Consider the following 21,250-nt stretch of genomic DNA (forward strand, 5'->3'; position numbering starts at 1 on the left):
TCTGGTCCTAGCCTGAGTCTGAGGCCTCTGTCGGCCAGGATCGACCATGGATGTTACATCATTGCAGAGACCGATGCAGTTTGGCATGAGCAGTGTTGCAGATGATGCTCAGCATTGAACTCAACGTAGAACTACCTTAGGGCCTCCAGCTCTGTATTTTTCCCTTGTGGTTTACTCCTGAAGCCTTCTCCATGGGTGGGTACAGCCACAAGGCAGCAGAGGTTTGAGATCAGAGTCTTCCTTCTCCCGGATGAGCTGCCAACCACAGCTGATGAGCCCCATTGGCCTGAAGCGAGTGGTTTTAAGGTGCCTGTCACCTGCCTTTGTCCCTTCTCCTGTCAGTAGAAACCATTCTGCCGGGCTTAGTACCACATGTCAAGGCCAGGAGCTGGACTTGGTTGTCAGAAGCTATTTGGGATGGATGCCACTGGGAGCATTTAATAGGCAGTGGGAGCTTATCCCCACTACCACCTCCAGCTATGACAACTTTAAGGAACCTAGAGTCCCCCACTATTTACTTAAAGGTTTCTCCAGCATTTGAAGTCTTTTGTATCTCTGTTCGGTTAATATCTCTGCCATCTCCTTTTCTGTTCACTTCCTTTCTGTCTGTGCTTGCAGAAGATTCACACATACCTTCGTTAATCTTATTGTTTCTATTAGACTTACATTAATTCAATATCATCACCTTGTGTTAGCTTTTGCTGGACGCTCTTCTCATGATGCATTTATTTCTTAAAGGATTTACCAAGAATTTCTTCAAGGGGCAAGGATCAACTTTATTCACTATATACTTATACATGTATTAGAAATCTGCTATGGTGTGTTAGTCAGCGGGAGACATGCAACAAAAAACAACAACATTCAGCAATTATAAAGAACAAAGAATTATATAAAAATAAAATTAGAAGTACAGATATGGAATAAAATATGCAAAAAGCATAAATACCAGCATTCATTTACAAAAAATGGTTTGAAGTGTTTACAGTGCAGCGACTGAAGTAATAGATAGAGGGGGCGGTGGAGGGCAATTAGAATGGTCGATTAGATGTAACTGCCTGGGGGAAGAATAAGTTTTAATAGCCCTATAGCAGGGGTCCCCAACCTTTTTCGTACCGCGGACCGGTTTAATATTGACAATATTCTTGCAGACCGGCCGACCAGGGGTGGGGAGGGGTGTTCAAGTAGGGTTAAACTCACCTCAACATGTCTTTTAGAGTTAGGGTTGCCAACTTTCTCACTCCCAAACCAGGGACAAAAGTAGCAGTCAAATCCCGGGACACTTTACCCCGAGAAAGACTACCATGACCATGAAGCCTTGCGCGGGCACCTGTGTACGCATGCGCGTACGTGCTGATTATTTCCCCACAAATTGGTTTTGTCTTCATCTTCCTGACTACACAGTACATACATTATTTCTAGTTTATATAGGCTGTGTATTTATCATATCATTCCTGCTTTTACTATATGTTAGTGTTATTTATTTTCGGTTTTATGTGTTATTTGGTATGATTTGTTAGGTTTTTTTTGGGTCTGGGAACGCTCAAAAATTTTCCCCATAAAATCTAATGGCAATTGCTTCTGCGCTTTACGCCACTTCGGCACGAAAGGCTTCATATGAACGCTCTACCTTAGCGGGGGAAATACGGGACAAAACAATTTAGCCCAATATACGGGATGTCCCGGCAAATACAGGACAATTGGCAACCCTATGTTCAAGTTCAACAGTGTGTGACAGGGAATGAGGAAAGGTGCAGCTGACTCATACCGTTTCCTCACGGCCCGGTAGCACATGCTTTGCGGCCCGGTGGTTGGGGATCGCTGCCCTGTAGAACTTTGCAGAAGGAAGCTTTTGGAAAAGGCAGTTTGCAGGATGGGTAGTTAGTGCCTGCAATGATTTTCCCTCCCACTTTTTTGTCCTGGACGCACAGAAGTCTTGCAGTGATGGTAGACTGTAGATAATGACCTTTCCTGCCACCGGCATTCAGATAATATTAGCTAATATAATAATATAAGCTACAGTATATGATAAATATTAGTTTTTTGCCTATTTACCTTCAAATTTCTCGATCTATGATTGAGAACATCATTGGCTTGTTTGAATTGTCGCTAGTCTAATACTTACATAAATCACTCTCTAAACACTCTCCACTTCCCGTATGGAGTTTTTACATTCTCCCTGTGACCGTGTGGCTTTCTTCCGGATGCTCCAGTTTCTTCCCACAGTCCAAAGATGTAGTGGCTGGTAGTTTAATTGGTCATTGTAAATTGTCCCGTGACCTGGCTAGGATTAAATCGGGGGATTACTGGGCAGCGTGGCTCACAGGCCTTCTCCGTGCTTTATGTCAATAAATAAATAAATATTATACCTGTATATTCTTCATCACATTTAGCTCTGTCTCTCTCTCTCTCTCTCTCTCCACAGATGCTGCCTGATCTGTTATGTATTTTGAGAATTTGCTGTTTATTTTTTACACTTCCAGCATACAATATATATATATTTTTTGGTTTCAAAGGGCTATCACTATGCTGCCACTTATAGTTCTCTCCATGTAGAGCGGTCTGTGTATTGTCCATTCAAGCAGGCTGGCAGTCTACAAAAGAAGAGGTGAGGTTCTGGCAGATGCTGGAAATACAGAGTAACAGACACAAAATGCTGGAGGAACTCGGCAGGTCAGGCAGCATCTATGAAGGTGGATATACAGCTGATCTTTCAGGCCAAGGCCCTTCATTGGGACCGGAAAGGAAGGGGGCAGATGCCACAGTAAGAAGGTGGGGGAGGTTCTCTAAGCAGCGGTGTACAGTTTTGTGAGTGCATACTTGTGTTTATTGGTTAAGGTGAGAGTCCGCTGTGGAGGCGTGAATTTTGATGTTTGGTCCAATCTATAGTCCGTGCTCTGTAAGTCAAGTACCTTTCATAGTTTGCACATGCAGTGAGGCAGGGGTACCTCAGCTTGTGTTGTGAGCTGCAGTCTGTAAGCACACGGCACAGATTCCCCACCAGACCGTCCAGGCGAGACAAAACTGACAGAGGACTGGAAAGCCTTCTACTTCTGTTCAACCTAACGGAGCTCAGAGGAATTCAGTCTAACAATTTTACTAATTTCACACCAGCAATGAACATACAGTCAGTGGCAACTTTATGAGGTGCCTCCTGTATCTAAAAAAGTGACCACAGAGTGAATGTTCATGGTCTGCTGCTGTAGTCCATCCACCTCAAGAATTGACATGTCGTCCATTCAGAGATGCTCTTCTGCGCACCACTGTGGTAACGTGTGGTTATTTGAGTTACTGTCACCTTCCTGTCAGCTTGAACCAGCCTGGCCATTCTCCTCTGACCTCTCACAATAACACAGTGTTTTCAGCCACAAAACAACCAGTTGCTGGATGTTTTTTTCATACCATTCTCTGTAAACTTTAAAGACTATTCTGCATGAAAATCCAAGAAGATCAGTAGTTTCTGTGATACTCAAGCCACACTGTCTTGCCCCAACAATCATTCCATGGTCAAGGTCATTTAAATCACATTTCTCCCGCATTCTTGACCATGTCTGCATGGCGTTTATGCTTTGAGTTGCTGCCGCATGATTGGCTGATTAGATATTTGCGTAAATGAGCAGGTGTACAGGTGCACCTAATCAGTGTATTTTAGGTTTACTGTGAATTGCAGATTCCATATTGCACACAGCTTCCTTTGAATGCAAACACTGTCTTACTTTGCCTTGGGGGTCTTTTATGAGAGATGAATTTGAATCACCATATTCTGTATGCTTGCAAGCGTTTGAAAATGAAGCAATAAAATCTTTCTTCCCTCAAAGGATCAACATGATACCTTCGGTCTAACCACCACCTGCCAAGTCCTCCCTTTGATCCCTTCATTCTGCTGCGTCTGATCTTCAGCAAGTCCCATATTGTGTTGAGTTTAAATACTTTCTCTCTGGTACTGAACTGCTTCACTGCACAGAACATCACAGAGTCAGAATCAGGTTTAATATCACTGGCAAATGTGAAATTTGTTGTTTTGCGGCACTAGCTCATTGCAACACATAACAATAAAAACTGTGAAGTACATTAGGAAATATATATACAGAGAACATAGAACATAGTTTAGTACAGCACAGTACAGGCCCTTCGGCCCACAATGTTGTGCCGACCCTTAAACCCTGCCTCCCATATAACCCCCCACCTTAAATTCCTCCATATACCTGTCTAGCAGTCTCTTAAACTTCACGAGTGTACCTGCCTCCACCACTGACCCAGGCAGTGCATTCCATGCACCAAACACTCTCTGAGTAAAAAACCTTCCTCTAATATCCCCCTTGAACTTTCCACCCCTTACCTTAAAGCCATGTCCTCTTGTATTGAGCAGTGGTGCCCTGGGGAAGAGGCGCTGGCTATCCACTCTATCTATTCCTCTTATTATCTTGTATACCTCTATCATGTCTCCAAATATATATATATAATTTAACTTATTTAATTTAACGTTTTAATATATATAATACATATCTTAAAAAGTTAAATTAAATAAGTAATGCAAAAAACATAGTGAGATAGTGTTCATGGGTTCAATGTCCATCCAGAAATCTGATGGCAGAGGGAAAGATACTGTTCCGGAATCATTCAATGTGTGTCCTCGGGCTTCTGTACCTCCTCACTGATGGTAGCAATGAGTGAGGTACAGGTCCTTCAGCCCACAGTGTTGCTGGGACCTTTCAATCTACTCCAAGATGAATCTATCCCTTCCCTCCCACATAGCCCTCCATTTTTCTATCATCCATGTGTTCTTAAATGTTTCTAATGTATCTGCCTCTACTATAACCCCAGCAGCACGTTCCACACACCGACTACTCTGTGTAAAAAAGCTACCTCTGACATCCCCTCTATTCTTTCCTCCAAACACCTTAAAATTATGCTGCTTCCTTTAACCATTTCTGCCCCAGGAAAGTCTCTGGGTGCCCACTCGATCTATGCCTCCATTCATCTTACACATCTCTGTCACGTCACATCTCACCCCCCATCTCTCCAAAGAGAAAAGCCCAGCTCACTCAACCTATCCTCATAAAGTATGCTCTTTAATCCATGCTGCATCCTGGTACTCTCTCCTCTGCACTCTTTCTAAAGCTTCCAGATTCTTCCTAGAATGAGGCGACCAGAACGGAACACGATGTTCCAAATGTGGTCCAACCAGGGTTCTATAGAGCTACAACATTACCTTGTGGCTTTTAAGCTCAATCCCCCAACTAATGAATGCCAACACAACTGTATGCCTTCTAACCCAATCAACTTGAGCAGCAACTTGGTGGGATCTATGGACGTGGACCTCTAGATTTCTCAGTTCCTCCACACTGTTAAGAACCCTGCCATTAACTCTGTATTCCACCTTCAAGTTTGCCCTTCCAAAGTGAATCACTTCACACTTTTCTGGGTTGAACTACATTTTCCACTTCTCAGCCCAGCTCTGCATCCTGGTAATGTTCCATCGTAACCTACAACAACCTTCTACACTATCCACAACACCACCAACCTTACTAACCCACTCGTTCACTTCCTCGTACTCTTCCAGGACCCTCAACTACTCTGAACTCTTCCTGGGAGGACAATGACATCAGGAACTTCCTGGGTCAAGAACTTTTGGCCAATCCATCTGGTGATCACCCCAATCAGAATGTAAGAAGCTGCAGAGAATGGTGGTCTCTGCCCAAAACATCACAGACACATCCCTCCCTCCCGTCGGTCACATCTACAGTTGGTGCTGCCTGAAGAAGGGAACGTCCATCATCAAAGATCTCCAGTCGCCACCACCTGGGCCATGCCATCCTTTTGCAGCTGCCATCGGGCAGGAGGTACAGAAACCCGAAGTCCCACACCACCAGGTTCAAGAGCAGCAACATTCCCTGATCAATCAGGGAAACAGCTCTATTCACCGGAGTTTAGCAACATTCTGACCGCTTTGATCACCTTGAACTCAAATCAATTCCTTATTTTAAGATACGGCACAGTAACAGATCCTTCCAGCAGAATGAGCTGGCGCTGCACTATTATTTATTTATTAATAATTTTTATTTATTGAGATACAGCCCGGAGTATGCCCTACCCGCTCTTTGAGCCACACCCCCCAGCAACCTCAATTTAACTCCAGCCTCATCACGGGACAATTTACAGTGACCACTTAACCTACGATCTGGCAGGTCTTTGGCCTGTGGGAGGAAACCGAAGCGCCCAGAGGAAACCTACATGGTCAAGGGCAGCAGCGGGGTATACCCACCTGACCAGTAAACCTACTTACCTGTACATTTGAAAGTCAATAACTTTGACCACAAAGTAGTGAATTTAGAATTAAGTTAATGTCAACAATATCACACACAAGGTCAGGACGTGGGCAAGCCATTGCCGAGGAACACTTCTGGCACTTACTGTGAGAGCTGTGGGCTGAGGGTCGAGTCCTGAAGCAGTCGGGTGCCTGTGTGTAAACGGATAAAAAGAATGAATATTGTTGGACTGCAGACTTCTGCAGCATTCATGAATTCAGGGTCTTGGGCTTATACTTTTTGTGTGACTGTATTTTACTGATATCATATACGTGCTATACGTGCCTTGTGCTGTGTGTGACTGTAGGTATTGTGTTTTGTACCTTGGCCCCAGAGGAACACTGTTTCACTTGTCTGAATTGATGGGATTTCATGTTTGGTTGAATTCCAATTAAACTTGAACTTGACCCGATTCCAAGTCCATCCCCAATGTGTCGCTGATTCTGTGCAACAGGTCCAGGAACCTGATTCAGGATGCCTTTCTGGAGAATGACTTCATGAAGAACTTGGAGATGTCCCAGATCCAGGAGATTGTCGATTGCATGTACCCCGTGGAGTACACCAAAGATAGCTGCATCATCAAAGAGGGAGACGTGGGCTCGATGGTTTACGTGATGGAAGGTATGATCAGAGTCTGAAAGCTGAAGTCAATTACCTAAAACCCATCCATTTGCTGCTGCTCAGCAGAACTGATCAGTGCTCAGCAGATTGTGAAGTACGTATTGGAATAAAATCAGGCAATGCAATGGAATTCTTAGTACTGTATGCAGATTAGTGCGCAGCACAATATAGAACACAGAGCATACAACCCATCATACCAACCCTTTCACCTACTCGAAGATCAATCTAACTCTTTCACTCCACATAGTCCTCCACTTTTCTGTAATCTATGTTCCATCTAAGGGTCTCTTAAATGTCCCTAATATATCTGCCTCTACCACCAACCCTGGCAGTGTGTTCCACATACCCACCACTCACTCCTGACATCCCCCTATACTTTCCCCCAGTCACCTTAAAAATTTGCCCCCTCGTATTAGCCATTTCCACCCTGGGAAAAATGTCCCTATCTATGCTTCTTATCATCCTGTACACCTCTGTCAAGTAACCTCACATCCTCCTATTCTCCAAAGAGAAAAGCCATGGCTCGCTTAACCAGGTGCTACGTGTTATGAAAAATGCACGAGGCTTGTTGACGTTTGTGTCACATCGAAGCAGGCCTCTGGGTTGCGAGCACAGTGACCGGTGTTTTAATGCTGCTGCATCTGCATTCGCATGTTGAAGGGCAGCTCAGCTCTCCAGCACAGCGCTGGTGAATGGTATCAGGCATGCAGAAATCCGGGGCCGCAGTCCTGGGGGCTTCACCAGAGTTCTCATGAACAGGAGGGCTGCAGGAAAGTTTCACAATGACTGGAGGATTTGAGTTATTAGGAGAGACTGGGGCTTTTTAAAAATTTATTTTTATTTATTGAGATACAGCGCGAAATCGGCCCTTCGAGCCACGCTGCCCGGTAACCCTCGATTTAACTAACCTAATCATAGGACAACTCACAGTGACCAATTAACCTGATAACTGGTACGTCTTTGGACTGTGGGAGGAGCTTGAAGCACTTGGAGGAAACCCACACAATCATGTGGAGAACGTACAAACTCCTCACAGACATCTGCAGGAATTGAATCTCGGTCACTTTGACTTTAAAGTGTCATGTTAACTACCACGCTACTGTGCTGCCTGCCCCCAAGTACCCCAGAGCATAGGAGGCTGAGGGGGTGATCTTATATAGGTTTCTAAAATCACGATGGCACAGATAAGGTAAATGGCGACAGCCTTTTACCCCCAGGGTAGAGAGTTCTAAAACGAGAAGGCAGAGGTTTATGGTGAAAGTGGAAAGGATTTAGAAAGAACTTAGGGGTAAGTTCTTCACACAGAGGGTGGTGGGTATAGGGAAGGAGTTGTCAGAGGAAGTGGTAGAGACGGACACAGTACAATGTTTAAAAGACACTTAGACAGGTACGTGGCTAGGGAAAGTTTCGAGGAATGTGGGCCAAACTGAGCCAAACAGGACAGTCTCAATGGGCGACTTGCCAACATGGAAAAGCCAGGCTGAAGGGTCTGTTTCCAATCCGCGTGACTGGGACTCCGTTACGGGTACGCACCGGACCGCGCCAGCCTCCAGGGATTAGGCGCTCTGATTCTCCAAAGTATGGAGAGCCAGCGCTGTCCCTTTAAACATTCTGGCCCAGGAATTGGCAGCTGCGTTTTGGTGCCAAGGTCTGGGTATTTAAAGAGCGCCTGAACTCAGGTCAGTGTTCAACCGTCAGCTCAACTTTGGTTCCGTCTGCGACTGCGTTTAGGATTTCTGTCTCATTTGGATTCTCATCTAGTCTTGGCAGGTTCTCGCCTAGTATCCAGTCAAGAACCCTGTTCTCATCTCAGTCCGAAAATCGTGTCTCGATTTTCGTCTTGGATACTCCAGACCTGGGTCCTTACCATCCTCGCCTAGGCCTCTCATCACACACTGTTTTTACATATCCCACTCAAAGTGGTGGGGCAACCATTATACATTCAACAGAACTATCTAACAAAGGGCAAGTTATTCAATTCTAAGGCATTTAAGCCATCTAGGACTTTATAGTAGAGAAATTGAATCAATATTTCCCTCAAAGAGCTCTAGCCACTTTTTCTAATATCTTAAAAGCATCGCGTAATCATGTTTGTAGTTTGAAAGCACTGGGTCAGAGTAAATGTGGTGTTTTTGACCCAGATTTACACATATTCCCTGGAGAGGGGTTTTACCAAAGAGATATGTATGTTCAATTCCCTCCACTCTCTGATAAAAGAGATTAAAGAGATTAACTTTACTCATCATGTATGTGAAAACATACAGTGAAATGCGCCCATTTGTATCAATGACCAACACAGTCCGAGAGACGTGCTGGGGGCCACCCACAATGTTGCCATGCACCCAGGGCCAGCATAGCATGTCCATAATTTACTAATTGTTATCAATCCGTACGTCTTTGGAATGTGAGAGGAAGCCAGAGAACCCAGAATGTACAAACTCCTTACAGACGGGGCGGGAATTGAACTTGCTCGTGCTGTAAAGTGTTACGCTAACCACTATATTCGGTGCTGTCAGATAGGGAGCTGGGGCTTGAATGGTGTTCATAATGAATGAAATGGCCAGTTGGAAGCCAACAAAATGTAACACAAATTCTTCCTCTATTTTTGTATAAACACAAAAGATTCTGCAGATGCTGGGAATCGAGAGCAGCACACACAAATTGCTGGAGGAACTCAGCAGGCCAGGCAGCATCTATGGAAAATAATAAACAGTTGACATTTCTGTAATGAGCCCTTAAGGCCAGAGAGCATTGGATGCCAAAGGTTTCAGAGTATCTGAATTGGTTAATTGTTGTTTAGCGAGAATCTTTAATTGGTGGGAGTTCCTTGTGTTTTTTCCTCAATCGACTTGCTCTCTGTAATGTGGCCTTCTGGTGCTTTCTGTTTAAGCTTGTTGAGTTTATATTGATGGGCTCAGGGATTCTGTGTCATTTGTATTATTTAAGTGGATGCCTGATTAGCACTAATTGCGGGGTCCTAGTTTTGAGAATGTTATTTCTTGGGGTATCGCTCAGCTGAACCACCAATGTTCCTTTGGAATTAATACAAATAAACTTTCTTTGTCATTCCACACGGAGTTGGTCTTTCCTCCGTGTGGGTTCTGATATTGCCAGCACACATTGTGACTGTTTCAGGACTGGAAAGGAAGGGGGAAGATCCCAGAATAAAAAAGGTGGTGGCAGGGGAAGGAAGACAGCTAGAAGGTGATAGGTGAAGCCAAGTGGGCTGGAAGAGCCAAGAGTTGGAGAAGAAGGAATCTGACAAGAGAGGAGAGTGGACCATAGGAGAAAGAGAAGGAGGAGGGTCACCAGGGAGACGTGATAAGCAGGTGAGAAGAGGGAAGAGGTCAGAGTGGGAAATAGAAGAAGGGGGAAGGGGGAGAGATTTTTTTTTACTGGAAGGCAAAATTGATATTCATGCCATCAGGTTGGAGGCTACCTGGATGGAATATGAGGTGTTGTTCCTCCACCCTGAGGGTAGCCTCATCCTGGCACAAGAGGAGGCCATGGACCGTTGTGTCAGAACGGGAAAGGGAACTGGAATTAGAATGTTTGGCCACTGGAAAGTTCTGTTTTCCTCACAGATGCTGCCTAATCCATTGAGTTCCTCCAGCACTTTGTGTGCATGGCTCTGTTTTACTAATTCTATTTGACAGTTGCAGGTGCTGGTCCCTTGCCCAGGGAGAGAGACATGTGAAGCTGTGGAACTGATAAAAGTGCAGACCAGCAGAGTCAGAGTATCAGAAACTAGTGGTCAGCATGGACTAGTTGGGCCGAAGAGCCTGATTCAGAGCAGTGTTACACTGACTCGGTGAAGGTGGGAGAGAGGACTTACCATACACACATAGAACAGCAGGTGGCAGCAGGGGGGACCTGGAGTGGCACCCCTTTGATTTCAATGGGAATTAACCAGAATAAAGATTTAGGGCAACAGGAAAAACTGAGTAACGTTTCTAAATTATTTTGTCTTCTCAGCTATTCCATCATGGCTTATTTAATATCCCTCTCGACACCACTCTCCTGCCACCTCCCCGTAATCTTTGACACTGATGATTAATCAAGAACCTATCAAGCTCTGCTTTAAGTAAACCCAGTGGCTTGGCCTCCGCAGCTGTCTGTAGCAGTGAATGCCACTGTTTCACAGACGTCTGGTTAAGGAAACTTCTCCCCGTCTCTGTTCTAAAGGGACGTTCCTTTTATTCTGTGGCTGAGCCATCTAGTCCTAGACTCACCCACTATAGGAAACATCCTCTCCACATCAACTGTAGGCCTTTCAATACCCATCGGGTTTCAATGAGTACAGGCCCAGACCCAGAGCCATCAAATGCTCCTCACTGGCCTAATTCTGCTCCTATGTGTCATGGTCTTAAGCATCACCTTTGTATAGGAGTTCAGTTACCGGTACTTATCTTTAAACTGTATAAATCAATTTTCATTAGATTAAATTTTAATAACTTGCAAACAACTCAGAATAATTGTAACAATGAACACTGGAGATTCTGCAGATGCTGGAAATCCAGAGCAACTCACACAAAGTGCTGGAGGAACTCAGCAGGTCAGGCAGCATCTACGGAGAGGAATGAACAGCCAACATTGGTCGGTGACACTAACAAGACATTTCACTGTATGTTTCAATATACATGTGACAAGTAAAGCTCATTTAACAGCATGAACACCAACTTTTACAACTTCTCTTCTCATCTGGCCATCACCTCTCCCTGGAGCTCTTTCTCCTTCCCTTTCTCCTAGGCTCCACTGTTCTCTCCTATCAGATTCCTCCTTCTTCAGCACTTTACCCCTTCTGCCTATCACCTCCCAGCTTCTTACTTCACTCCCCCTCTGCCACCCAACAAACTTCCTCCTCACTGGCTCTCACCTATCACCTGCCAGCTTGTACTCTTCCCCCTCACCCTAATCTTCTTAATCTGGTTTCTTCCCCCTTCCTTTCTAGTCCTGGTGAAGGGTCTCGCCCCGAAACATTAGCAGTTTATTCCTCTCCATAGATGCTGCCTGACCTGCTGCCTGCATTTTGTGTGTGTTGCTCTGGATTTCCAGCATCTGCAGAATCTCTTGTGTTTAAAATAAAGCAAATCTTCATCTTTAAAAGGACAGTCAGCATTTCAGGTCGAGACCAGACAACAGGATGAGGGCCAGTCCAGAAGAAAGATCCCAACCAGAAACATTGATTGCACATAATAGAGCGGTGTCCAGTTAGAACGGAGAGGAGCAGGAATTTCTTTAGCTGGCATGTGATGAATCTGTGGCCTGTAATGAATCAGGTGGCTGTGGAGGTCAAGTCAAAGGTTGGCAGATCCTTGATTGGTCAGGGCATGAAGGGATACGGGGAGAAGGCAGGAGATTGGGGCTGAGAGGAAAATTGGATCAGCCATGATGAAATGGTGAAACACACGTGATGGAGCAAATGGCCCAAATCTGCTCCCAAATCTTTTGGTCTTATGGTCTCTACTCCACAGGTGCTGTCTGATCCATTGAGTTCCTCCTCCGTTTTGTGTGTTGCTGCTGGTATCAACAACACCCTTTATTGTTCCTCCAGATTCAAAGTAAATTTATCATCAAAGTACATTTATGTCACCATAGACAACACTGAGATTCATTTTCTTGTGGGCATTCACAGTAACTACAAAGGAACACAAAAGAATCAATTATCAACCACATTCAACAAAGATGGCCAAACAACCAATGAGCAAAAGACAGTGAGCTTTGCGGATACAAATTCTCAGTGAATATTGTAGCCCCATCCTTAAAAAGACGTGAAATTGAGCTGTTCTGTGTGAGATCATGTGCAAATCTTCCTGGAAATGATAGTTCATTCATCTGATTATTCCAGTAATGATTGCAGTCTCTTCTCTGTCACACAGAGCATTTGCTAGTGACAGCCCTGGGAGTCGGCTGCCACCTGCACACAACAATGGTTCAGACGGTGGCTTTCTATGGTGAGACTCTTGTCCGTGCAGAGTCGAGGATTGAGTAGCGGTGATGGACCCTGAGTTGATCTTCAAAGCTCAAAGATCAAAATCCAAGGCAGATTTATTATAGAAGGACATTTGCTCAGTAGCTGCTTTATTAGGTACTTCCTGTACTCAATAGAGTGGCCACTGAGTGTATGTCTGTGGTCTTCTGCTCTGTAGCCCATCCACTTCAAGGTTCAATGAGTTCAGAGATGTTCTTCTGCACACCGCTGTTGTAACACGTGGTTATTTGAGTTCCTGTCAGCTTGAACCAGTCTGGCCATTCTCCTCTGACCTCTCTCATTAACAAGGCATTTTCACCCACAGAACTGGATGTTTATTTTTGTTTCTCGCACCATTCTCTGTAAACTCTAGAGACTGTTGTGTGTGAAAATCCCAGGAGATCAGCAGTTTCTGAGATACAGTACTTAAATCACTCTACTTGGCACCAACAATCAATCCACGGTCAAAGTCACTTAGATCACATTCTCAAAGGTTTCAAAGGTACATTTAATGTCAGAGAAATGTATACAATATACATCCTGAAATGCTTTTTCTTTGCAACCATCCGTGAAAACAGAGGAGTGCCTCAAAGAATGAATGACGGTTAAATGTTAGAACCTCAAAGTCTCCCCCCCCCAGCTCCCCCTCCCTCCCACACGTAAGCAGCAGCGAGCAACAATCCCCCTCCCCCCACTGGTAGAAAAAAGCATTGGCACCCGTCACCGAGCACTCAAGCATGGAGCAAAAGCAACAGCAAAGACAGAGACCTGCAGTTACCCCAAAGACTTCATTGAATACATACAGTACAGCATTCAGTGATGGCCACACCATCATACCTGGCAATCTAACATTTACAAGATCATCCACCTTATTTCTTATACTACGCATGTTTAGATACACCTTGAGCACTGTATTTGCTATCCTTTCTGCATCCCTAATGTTTTGATACTCAGTCTGCTGGCTGCAATGAAGTCCCATCAGCTGCCTGCCCTTCCTGACAGTCTGACTGCACGATATCTTTACTTTTTTACCATCTGCCCTATCCTGAGTCCCTTCACTCCGGTTCCCACCCCCCCCCATCAAATTAGTTTAAACCCTCCCCAACAGCTCTAACAAACCTGCCCACAAGAATATTGGTCCCCCTCGGGTTCAGGTGCAACCCATCACTTTTGTACAGGTCATACCTCCCTCAGAAGAGATCCCAATGATCCAAGAAACTGAAGCCCTGCCCCCTGTACCAGCTTCTCAGCCACGCAGTTATCTGTCAAATCATCCTGTTTCTACCCTCACTGGCACACGGCACGGGCAGCAATCCAGAAATTACTACCCTGGAGGTCCTGCTTCTCAGCTTTCTACCTAGCTCTCTAAATTCTCTCTCCAGGACCTTATTGGTTTTCCTTCCTCTGTCATTGGTACCAATACTTCCCAAGACATCTCGCTGCTCCCCTCCCTCTTTAAAATGTTGTGGACACGATCTGAGATGTCCCTGACCCTGGCACCAGGAAGCAACATACTATCCAGGTGTCCTGTTCACATCCACAGAATCTCCTGTCTCTTCCCCGCTCTATTGAGTCCCCTATCACTATCATTCCCTTCTTCCCTCTCTTTCCCTTCTGCACCATGGACCCATAGTCAGTGCCTGTAACCTGGTCACCGTGACATTCTCCCGGGAGGTCATCCCCACAAAAGTATCCAAAGCAGTATACTTGTTTTTGAGGGGAGTGGCCACAGGGGTGCTCTGCTCTAACTGCCTATTTCCATTTCTCCTGACAGTCACCCAGCTACTCGCCTCCTGCAACTTCGGGGCGACTACTTCCCTGTAACTCTGATCGATTATCTCCTCACTCTCCCGTACAAGCTGAAGGTCATCCAGCTGCTGCTCCAGATCCCTAACACGGTCTTCAAGGAGCTGCAGCCGGATGCACTTCATGCAGATGTAGTTCCCAGGGAGACTCTCCCAGTTTTCCAACATCCGGCACAAAAAGTACACCACAGACATTTAAATGGTACAGTAAGAGAGGAAAAAAAAACAAAAAGGAAACCTTAACAGATGCTTTACAGAGAGCCAACGCCTCTTCCGAGCTGAGGTCTCCTTTGAGCTAAAGCCTGTCACTTCTACTCTCACCACTGCATCAAGCAACAACATTCTACAGTTATAAAGAATGAAGAATATCAGTACACCATCACCAAATATCACCCATCACCTTGACTGAAAAATTTCTTCATGTTCTCCCCAACTTATCATGTCCATAAGGAGATGTCCTCCCTGACCCAGTTCCTTCATGTCCACAAGGAGATGTTCTCCCTGACTCAGTTCCTTCCTTAACGTCCACAAGGAGATGTTCTCCCTGACTCAGTTCCTTCCTTAATGTCCATGAGGAGATGTTCTCTCCCAACTCAGTTTCTTCCTTCATGTCCACCAGGAGATGTTCTCCCCACCTCAGTTCCTTCCTTCATGTCCACCAGGAGATGTTCTCCCTGGCCCAGTTCCTTTATGTCCATGAGGAGATGTTCTCCCCAACTCAGTTCCTTCATGTCCACCAGGAGATGTTCTCCTTGACCCAGTTCCTTCATGTCCATGAGGAGACGTTCTCCCTGACCCAGTTCCTTCATGTCCACCAGGAGATGTTCTCCCTGACTCAGTGTTCATTTATACTTTGCTTCCTTGTTTCCTTTCCAAAGTGTGTTTGCGAGAATCACTGTCACTCCATCTGTGCACACAAGCCATTTAGCAGCAATTACAGCAAGAAATAGGATTAGGTGCCAAGGTGACGAATGCGAGTCACAGCTGTGTCTGAAGGATTAAGTTGAAATTTGAGGCAACCCATTTCAAATCTGATTAAACTGTCATTACAGGCAGGCGAGAGCATTTGTCACTAGGGCACCCAATTTCCAGGTCAACTAAAATATCTTTTGTTCTGTTCATTTACAGCGCCCAAATGTATTGCTTTCAGTGACAGGGTGGAGATATGTCTCTACCAGAGGAGGTGTAAGGTGCTCCTTCCCTCCGCTAGCCTGCAGATCACCCTTGGGGAAGGTGTAGCACCTGTTTAGCCTCCGATCAGGGTCACGTGAAGCCATGGGAGCAGGTGGTGGATGGTCGTATGAGCAGCTGGTGCAGATCACAAGTCCTGGTTATGTGACCACTGACTCCAGGCAGACAGTCTCTGAAGGGTATTGATATTGGCTGGGGTCACCCGTCTTGTAAAGACACTGCCCAGAAGAAGACAATGGCAAACCACTTCTGTAGGAAAAATGTGCCAAGAACAATCATGATCATGGAAAGACCATGATCTCTCACATAATGATGACGATGATAGAAGTAATTATGTTTGGCGTGACCTGTATACATCCATCATTAAGGACCCTCAGCATCCAGGACATGCCCTCTTCTCATTGGCACTATCAGGGAGGAGGTACAGGAGCCTGAAGACCCACACTCAATGTTTTAAGAACTGGTTCTTCGCCTCCGCCATCTGGTTTCTGAATCGCCATCTGGTTTCTGAATAGATAAATAGATAGATAGATATAATTTATTGATCCCGAGGGAAATTGGGTTTTGTTACAGCCGCACCAACCAAGAATAGAGCATAAATATAGCAATACAAAAACCACAAACAATCAAACAACAAAATGCAAACTATGCCAGATGGAAATAAGTCCAGCACCAGCCTATTGGCTCAGGGTGTCTGACCCTCCACGAGAGGAGCTGCAAAGTTCGATGGCCACAGGCAGGAACAACCTCCCATGACGCCCAGTGTCGTATCTCGGTGGAATATGGCCGGAGTCCAACAGCAAAAAGTTCAATATCCGGGATACAAACACGTTCCTCAATCGTAATATGACCCGGGTTGCACCATCCGTTGTTAACCAGAACAGTAAGCCCCCAACTCCTTTACACTTACCGCTCTCAGTGCACTTCCGGTCAGCCCGAACGGTCTGGAAGCCATCCATGGAAAAGTTTTGATCCAGGAATGGTCCATGAACCCATGAACACTTCCTCACTCTTCTGCTTTTGCACCATTTCTATCTTTATTTATTGTGACATATATATTTTATTTATCGTGACCTATATATTTTATTTATCGTGACATATATATTTTATTTATTGTGACATATATATTTTATTTATCGTGACCTATATATTTTATTTATTGTGACATATATATTTTATTTATTGTGACATATATTTTATTTATTGTGACCTACATATTTTATTTATTGAGACACATATATATTTTATGCATTCTGCTGTACTGCTGCCACAAAGCAACCCAATTCAGAATCAGGTTTATTATCACTGAGAGATGTCATGAAATCGGTTGTTTTGTGGCAGCGCTACAGTGCTATACATTAAAAAATGCTGTTACAATTGAAAATATACAACAAGTAGTACAAAAGAGAGCATGCCTTTTTGTTGGGTTTGTGGAACAATCTATGTTCCGTGCCTATTCTGGTATCTGTCCCCCACTTTTCCTTCGCTACATCGACGACTGCATTGGCGCTGCTTCCTGCACGCATGCAGAACTCGTTGACTTTATTAACTTTGCCTCCAACTTTCACCCTGCCCTCAAGTTTACCTGGTCCATTTCCGACACCTCCCTCCCCTTTCTAGATCTTTCTGTCTCTGTCTCTGGAGACAGCTTATCCACTGATGTCTACTATAAGCCTACTGACTCTCACAGCTATCTGGACTATTCCTCTTCTCACCCTGTCTCTTGCAAAAACGCCATCCCCTTCTCGCAATTCCTCCGTCTCCGCCGCATCTGCTCTCAGGATGAGGCTTTTCATTCTAGGACGAGGGAGATGTCTTCCTTTTTTAAAGAAAGGGGCTTCCCTTCCTCCACTATCAACTCTGCTCTTAAATGCATCTCCCCCATTTCACGTACATCTGCTCTCACTCCATCCTCCCACCACCCCACTAGGAATAGGGTTCCCCTGGTCCTCACCTACCACCCCACCAGCCTCCGGGTCCAACATATTATTCTCCATAACTTCCGCCACCTCCAACGGGATCCCACCACTAAGCATATCTTTCCCTCCCCCCCTCTCTCTGCATTCCGCAGGGATCGCTCCCTACACAACTCCCTTGTCCATTCGTCCCCCCCATCCCTCCCCACTGATCTCCCTCCTGGCACTTATCCATGTAAGCGGAACAAGTGCTACACATGCCCTTACACTTCCTCCCTTACCACCATTCAGGGCCCCAAACAGTCCTTCCAAGTGAGGCATCACTTCACCTGTGAGTCGACTGGGGTGATATACTGCGTCCGGTGCTCCCGATGTGGCCTTTTATATATTGGTGAGACCCGACGCAGACTGGGAGACCGCTTTGCTGAACATCTACGCTCTGTCCGCCAGAGAAAGCAGGATCTCCCAGTGGCCACACATTTTAATTCCACATCCCATTCCCATTCTGACATGTCTATCCACGGCCTCCTCTACTGTAAAGATGAAGCCACACTCAGGTTGGAGGAACAACACCTTATGTTCCGTATGGGTAGCCTCCAACCTGATGGCATCAACATTGACTTCTCTAACTTCCGCTAGGCCCCACCTCCCCCTCGTACCCCATCTGTTACTCTTTTTTATGCACACATTCTTTCTCTCACTCTCCTTTTTCTCCCTCTGTCCCTCTGAATATACCTCTTGCCCATCCTCTGGGTCACCCCCCCCCGTCTTTCTTCCCGGACCTCCTGACCCATGATCCTCTCGTATCCCCTTCTGCCTATCACCTGTCCAGTTCTCGGCTCTATCCCTCCCCCTCCTGTCTTCTCCTATCATTTTGCATCTCCCCCTCCCCCTCCAGCTTTCAAATCCCTTACTCACTCTTCCTTCAGTTAGTCCTGACGAAGGGTCTCGGCCTGAAACGTCGACTGCACCTCTTCCTATAGATGCTGCCTGGCCTGCTGCGTTCACCAGCAACTTTGATGTGTGTTGCCAGAAAGTGAGGTGGTGTTCATGAGTTAATGGTGCATTCAGAAGTCGGATGGCAGAGGGGAAGAAATGTTGAGTGCGTATCGTCAGGGTCGTGTACGTTGACTCTGATGGTAACAATGAGAAGGTGACATGCCCTGGACGGTGAGGGTCCCTAACGATGGAAACCACCTGTTTGAGGCATTTCCTAGTAATGATGTCCTCAATGGGTGTGGAGGGGGTTCAGTGCCCTTGATGGAACTGGTTGAATCCTTGAGGTGTGCCTGTGTTGATTGTCAGTAAAGAGGAGATATAATTTTCAATCTGGACTGACTGTGGTTTCTCAGTAAAGAAGGCACACTTCACAGCATATTCCTGATATTAAATCTGATTCTGATTCCTGCTCAGCATAATTTTTGGTGCACAGGTTCTGTCTACAAGAATTTGGGTTGGTATCCATGCAAAAGACTCAGGAACTCTCTTTGAAGAGGGTGAATGGTACATTTGAATTTTGCACAGGGCTTCCAAGTTTCAAGCCTTTTATGGATCTGAGATGATATAACAGGGCTGTTCTGAAATCGTGCCCCTGGGATGAGGTGAATGATTATCTGTGTCTCTCCACAGAGGGCAAGGTGGAGGTGACCAAAGAGGGCGTGAAGCTCTGCACAATGATACCAGGGAAAGTGTTTGGAGAGCTGGCGATTCTCTACAACTGCACGAGGACAGCCACTGTCAAAGGTGAGTGAGAGCCAGCAGCTGAGGAGGGGCACGGTTGGGAGGGTGGTGGCCTGGGGGAGGATGGGAGGGGAGATAGTGGTAGAAGATTGACAGAGACTGAACAAATAGCAGACACCCTGGGCATGATTGCTGTGTGAGGAGTCATACCTCAGGGATCTCCTGTCACGATGTGCACCGGCAATGTCGGCAGCTGAGTACGGAGGAAAGACAGACTCCGATGTAGAGACGGTGACCAGAGTTTATTCATAATAATTCCAATAGAACACCGCTGGCTTGGCCAAGTGACATTGCAAAGCGTAACTTTCTCAAAACTAGGACCCCACTATTAGCTCTAATCGGAAGTCCACTTAAATAATAAAAATAACACAGAATCCATGAGCCTATCAAAATAAACTTAACCAGCTTAAACAGAAACATCGGGAGACCACATTACAAAGAGTGAATCTCTTGAGAAAAACACAAGGAGCTCTAAATGATTAACAACTCTCGTTAAGTAACAATTCACCAATTCAGGTGCTCTAAAAGCCAAAGATTACAACACTCTCCAATGCCCCACACAGGCCTGAAGAGCTCATTACAGTAGACTCCTCCCTATAGGTGGTACCTGACAGCTGAGACAGACTTGGGAAACTTGAGAGAGACCTGAGGAATTTCAAGAGAGACTTGGGAATTTCAAGAGAAACTTGGGAATCTAGAGAGAGCCCTGGCAACCTCGAGAGAAACTTGGGAACCTCAAGAGATAGAGACTTGGGGAATTTCAAGAAAGACAGGAACCACAAGAAGGTCTTGTGAATCTCGAGAGAGTCCTGGGGATTCTTGAGAGAGACTTGGGAAATTTGAAAGAGACCTGGTGAACCTCAAGAGGGACCTGGGAACCTGGGAAGCTCATTACACCTACCCTCTGGTGAGAATAATCCCAGCCTTTCTGAAATGTCCATTAGGATAAGCCCCCCTTCCCAGTAAATCTCTTCTGCACTCCTTCTAGTGCAACCAGATACCTTCTTGTTCTGGGAACGAGAACTACACGCAATATTCCAACTATGTTGAATCCAAAGTCTTGTACGACTGAAACATGATGTCTTCCATTGGTTTTCATCAGGAACCAGTCTGATGTGTCCCCTTCTCTGCTGTGAATCTCCAAAGCAGAGTCTGTACATGATAATTTAGTCCTCTGCTTCAATAGGCAAGCTTCAGAACTGGGGGCACTGGAAACCAACGCATTCTCTTCTGGACCAGAGTTCTGCCGAATCCAAAAGGGTGACAGGAATACAAATCAGCTCCGGGTTCAAACCTTGCTGTGCTCTTTCCATGGAGATTTGTGAGGCACCCCTGTACTGAGGTAACCGAGGTAATAGCACCTCGGTTACCATAGCAACAGTGCTCCCTGAGAGGCTTTATCAAACCTGGAAATTGAATGGAAAGCCTAATAGGAAATGCTTTCATATCAGGAGACACGGAGGACTGGGGATAGACTAATATTTCTGGAGCTTGATTTAAGCTTCTTGACACACCAGGATTTTAAATCTGTCTTTATCATGGGAGGATTCTGGGCGCTAACTGTGCTGGACGTGTTCCAGCATAGAGCCTGGTGTTTTGAGAGAAAAGTCACACCAGTCTGCATGTCAGCATTGTGTTCAAGGCCACTGCCAAGTCTGCAGCCTGGGCTGCACTGTGTGTTTTGTCCCCTGCATGTCACAC

At 45.5% G+C, this 21,250-nt stretch overlaps 1 protein-coding gene across 1 annotated transcript in view; it reads left to right on the forward strand.

Moving 5' to 3' along the window:
- Positions 1–21,250, forward strand: part of LOC134350303 (cGMP-dependent protein kinase 1-like) — an 86,888-nt gene that overhangs the window by 27,124 nt on the left and 38,514 nt on the right. Inside the window, exons 2-3 of the mRNA XM_063055347.1 lie at positions 6,760–6,926; positions 19,439–19,552. Coding sequence (XP_062911417.1) covers positions 6,760–6,926; positions 19,439–19,552 — 281 coding nt within the window. The remainder of the gene's footprint in view (positions 1–6,759; positions 6,927–19,438; positions 19,553–21,250) is intronic.

This window comes from Mobula hypostoma, chromosome 8 (assembly GCF_963921235.1).
Source record: "Mobula hypostoma chromosome 8, sMobHyp1.1, whole genome shotgun sequence".
Taxonomy (NCBI): Eukaryota; Metazoa; Chordata; class Chondrichthyes; order Myliobatiformes; family Myliobatidae; genus Mobula; species Mobula hypostoma.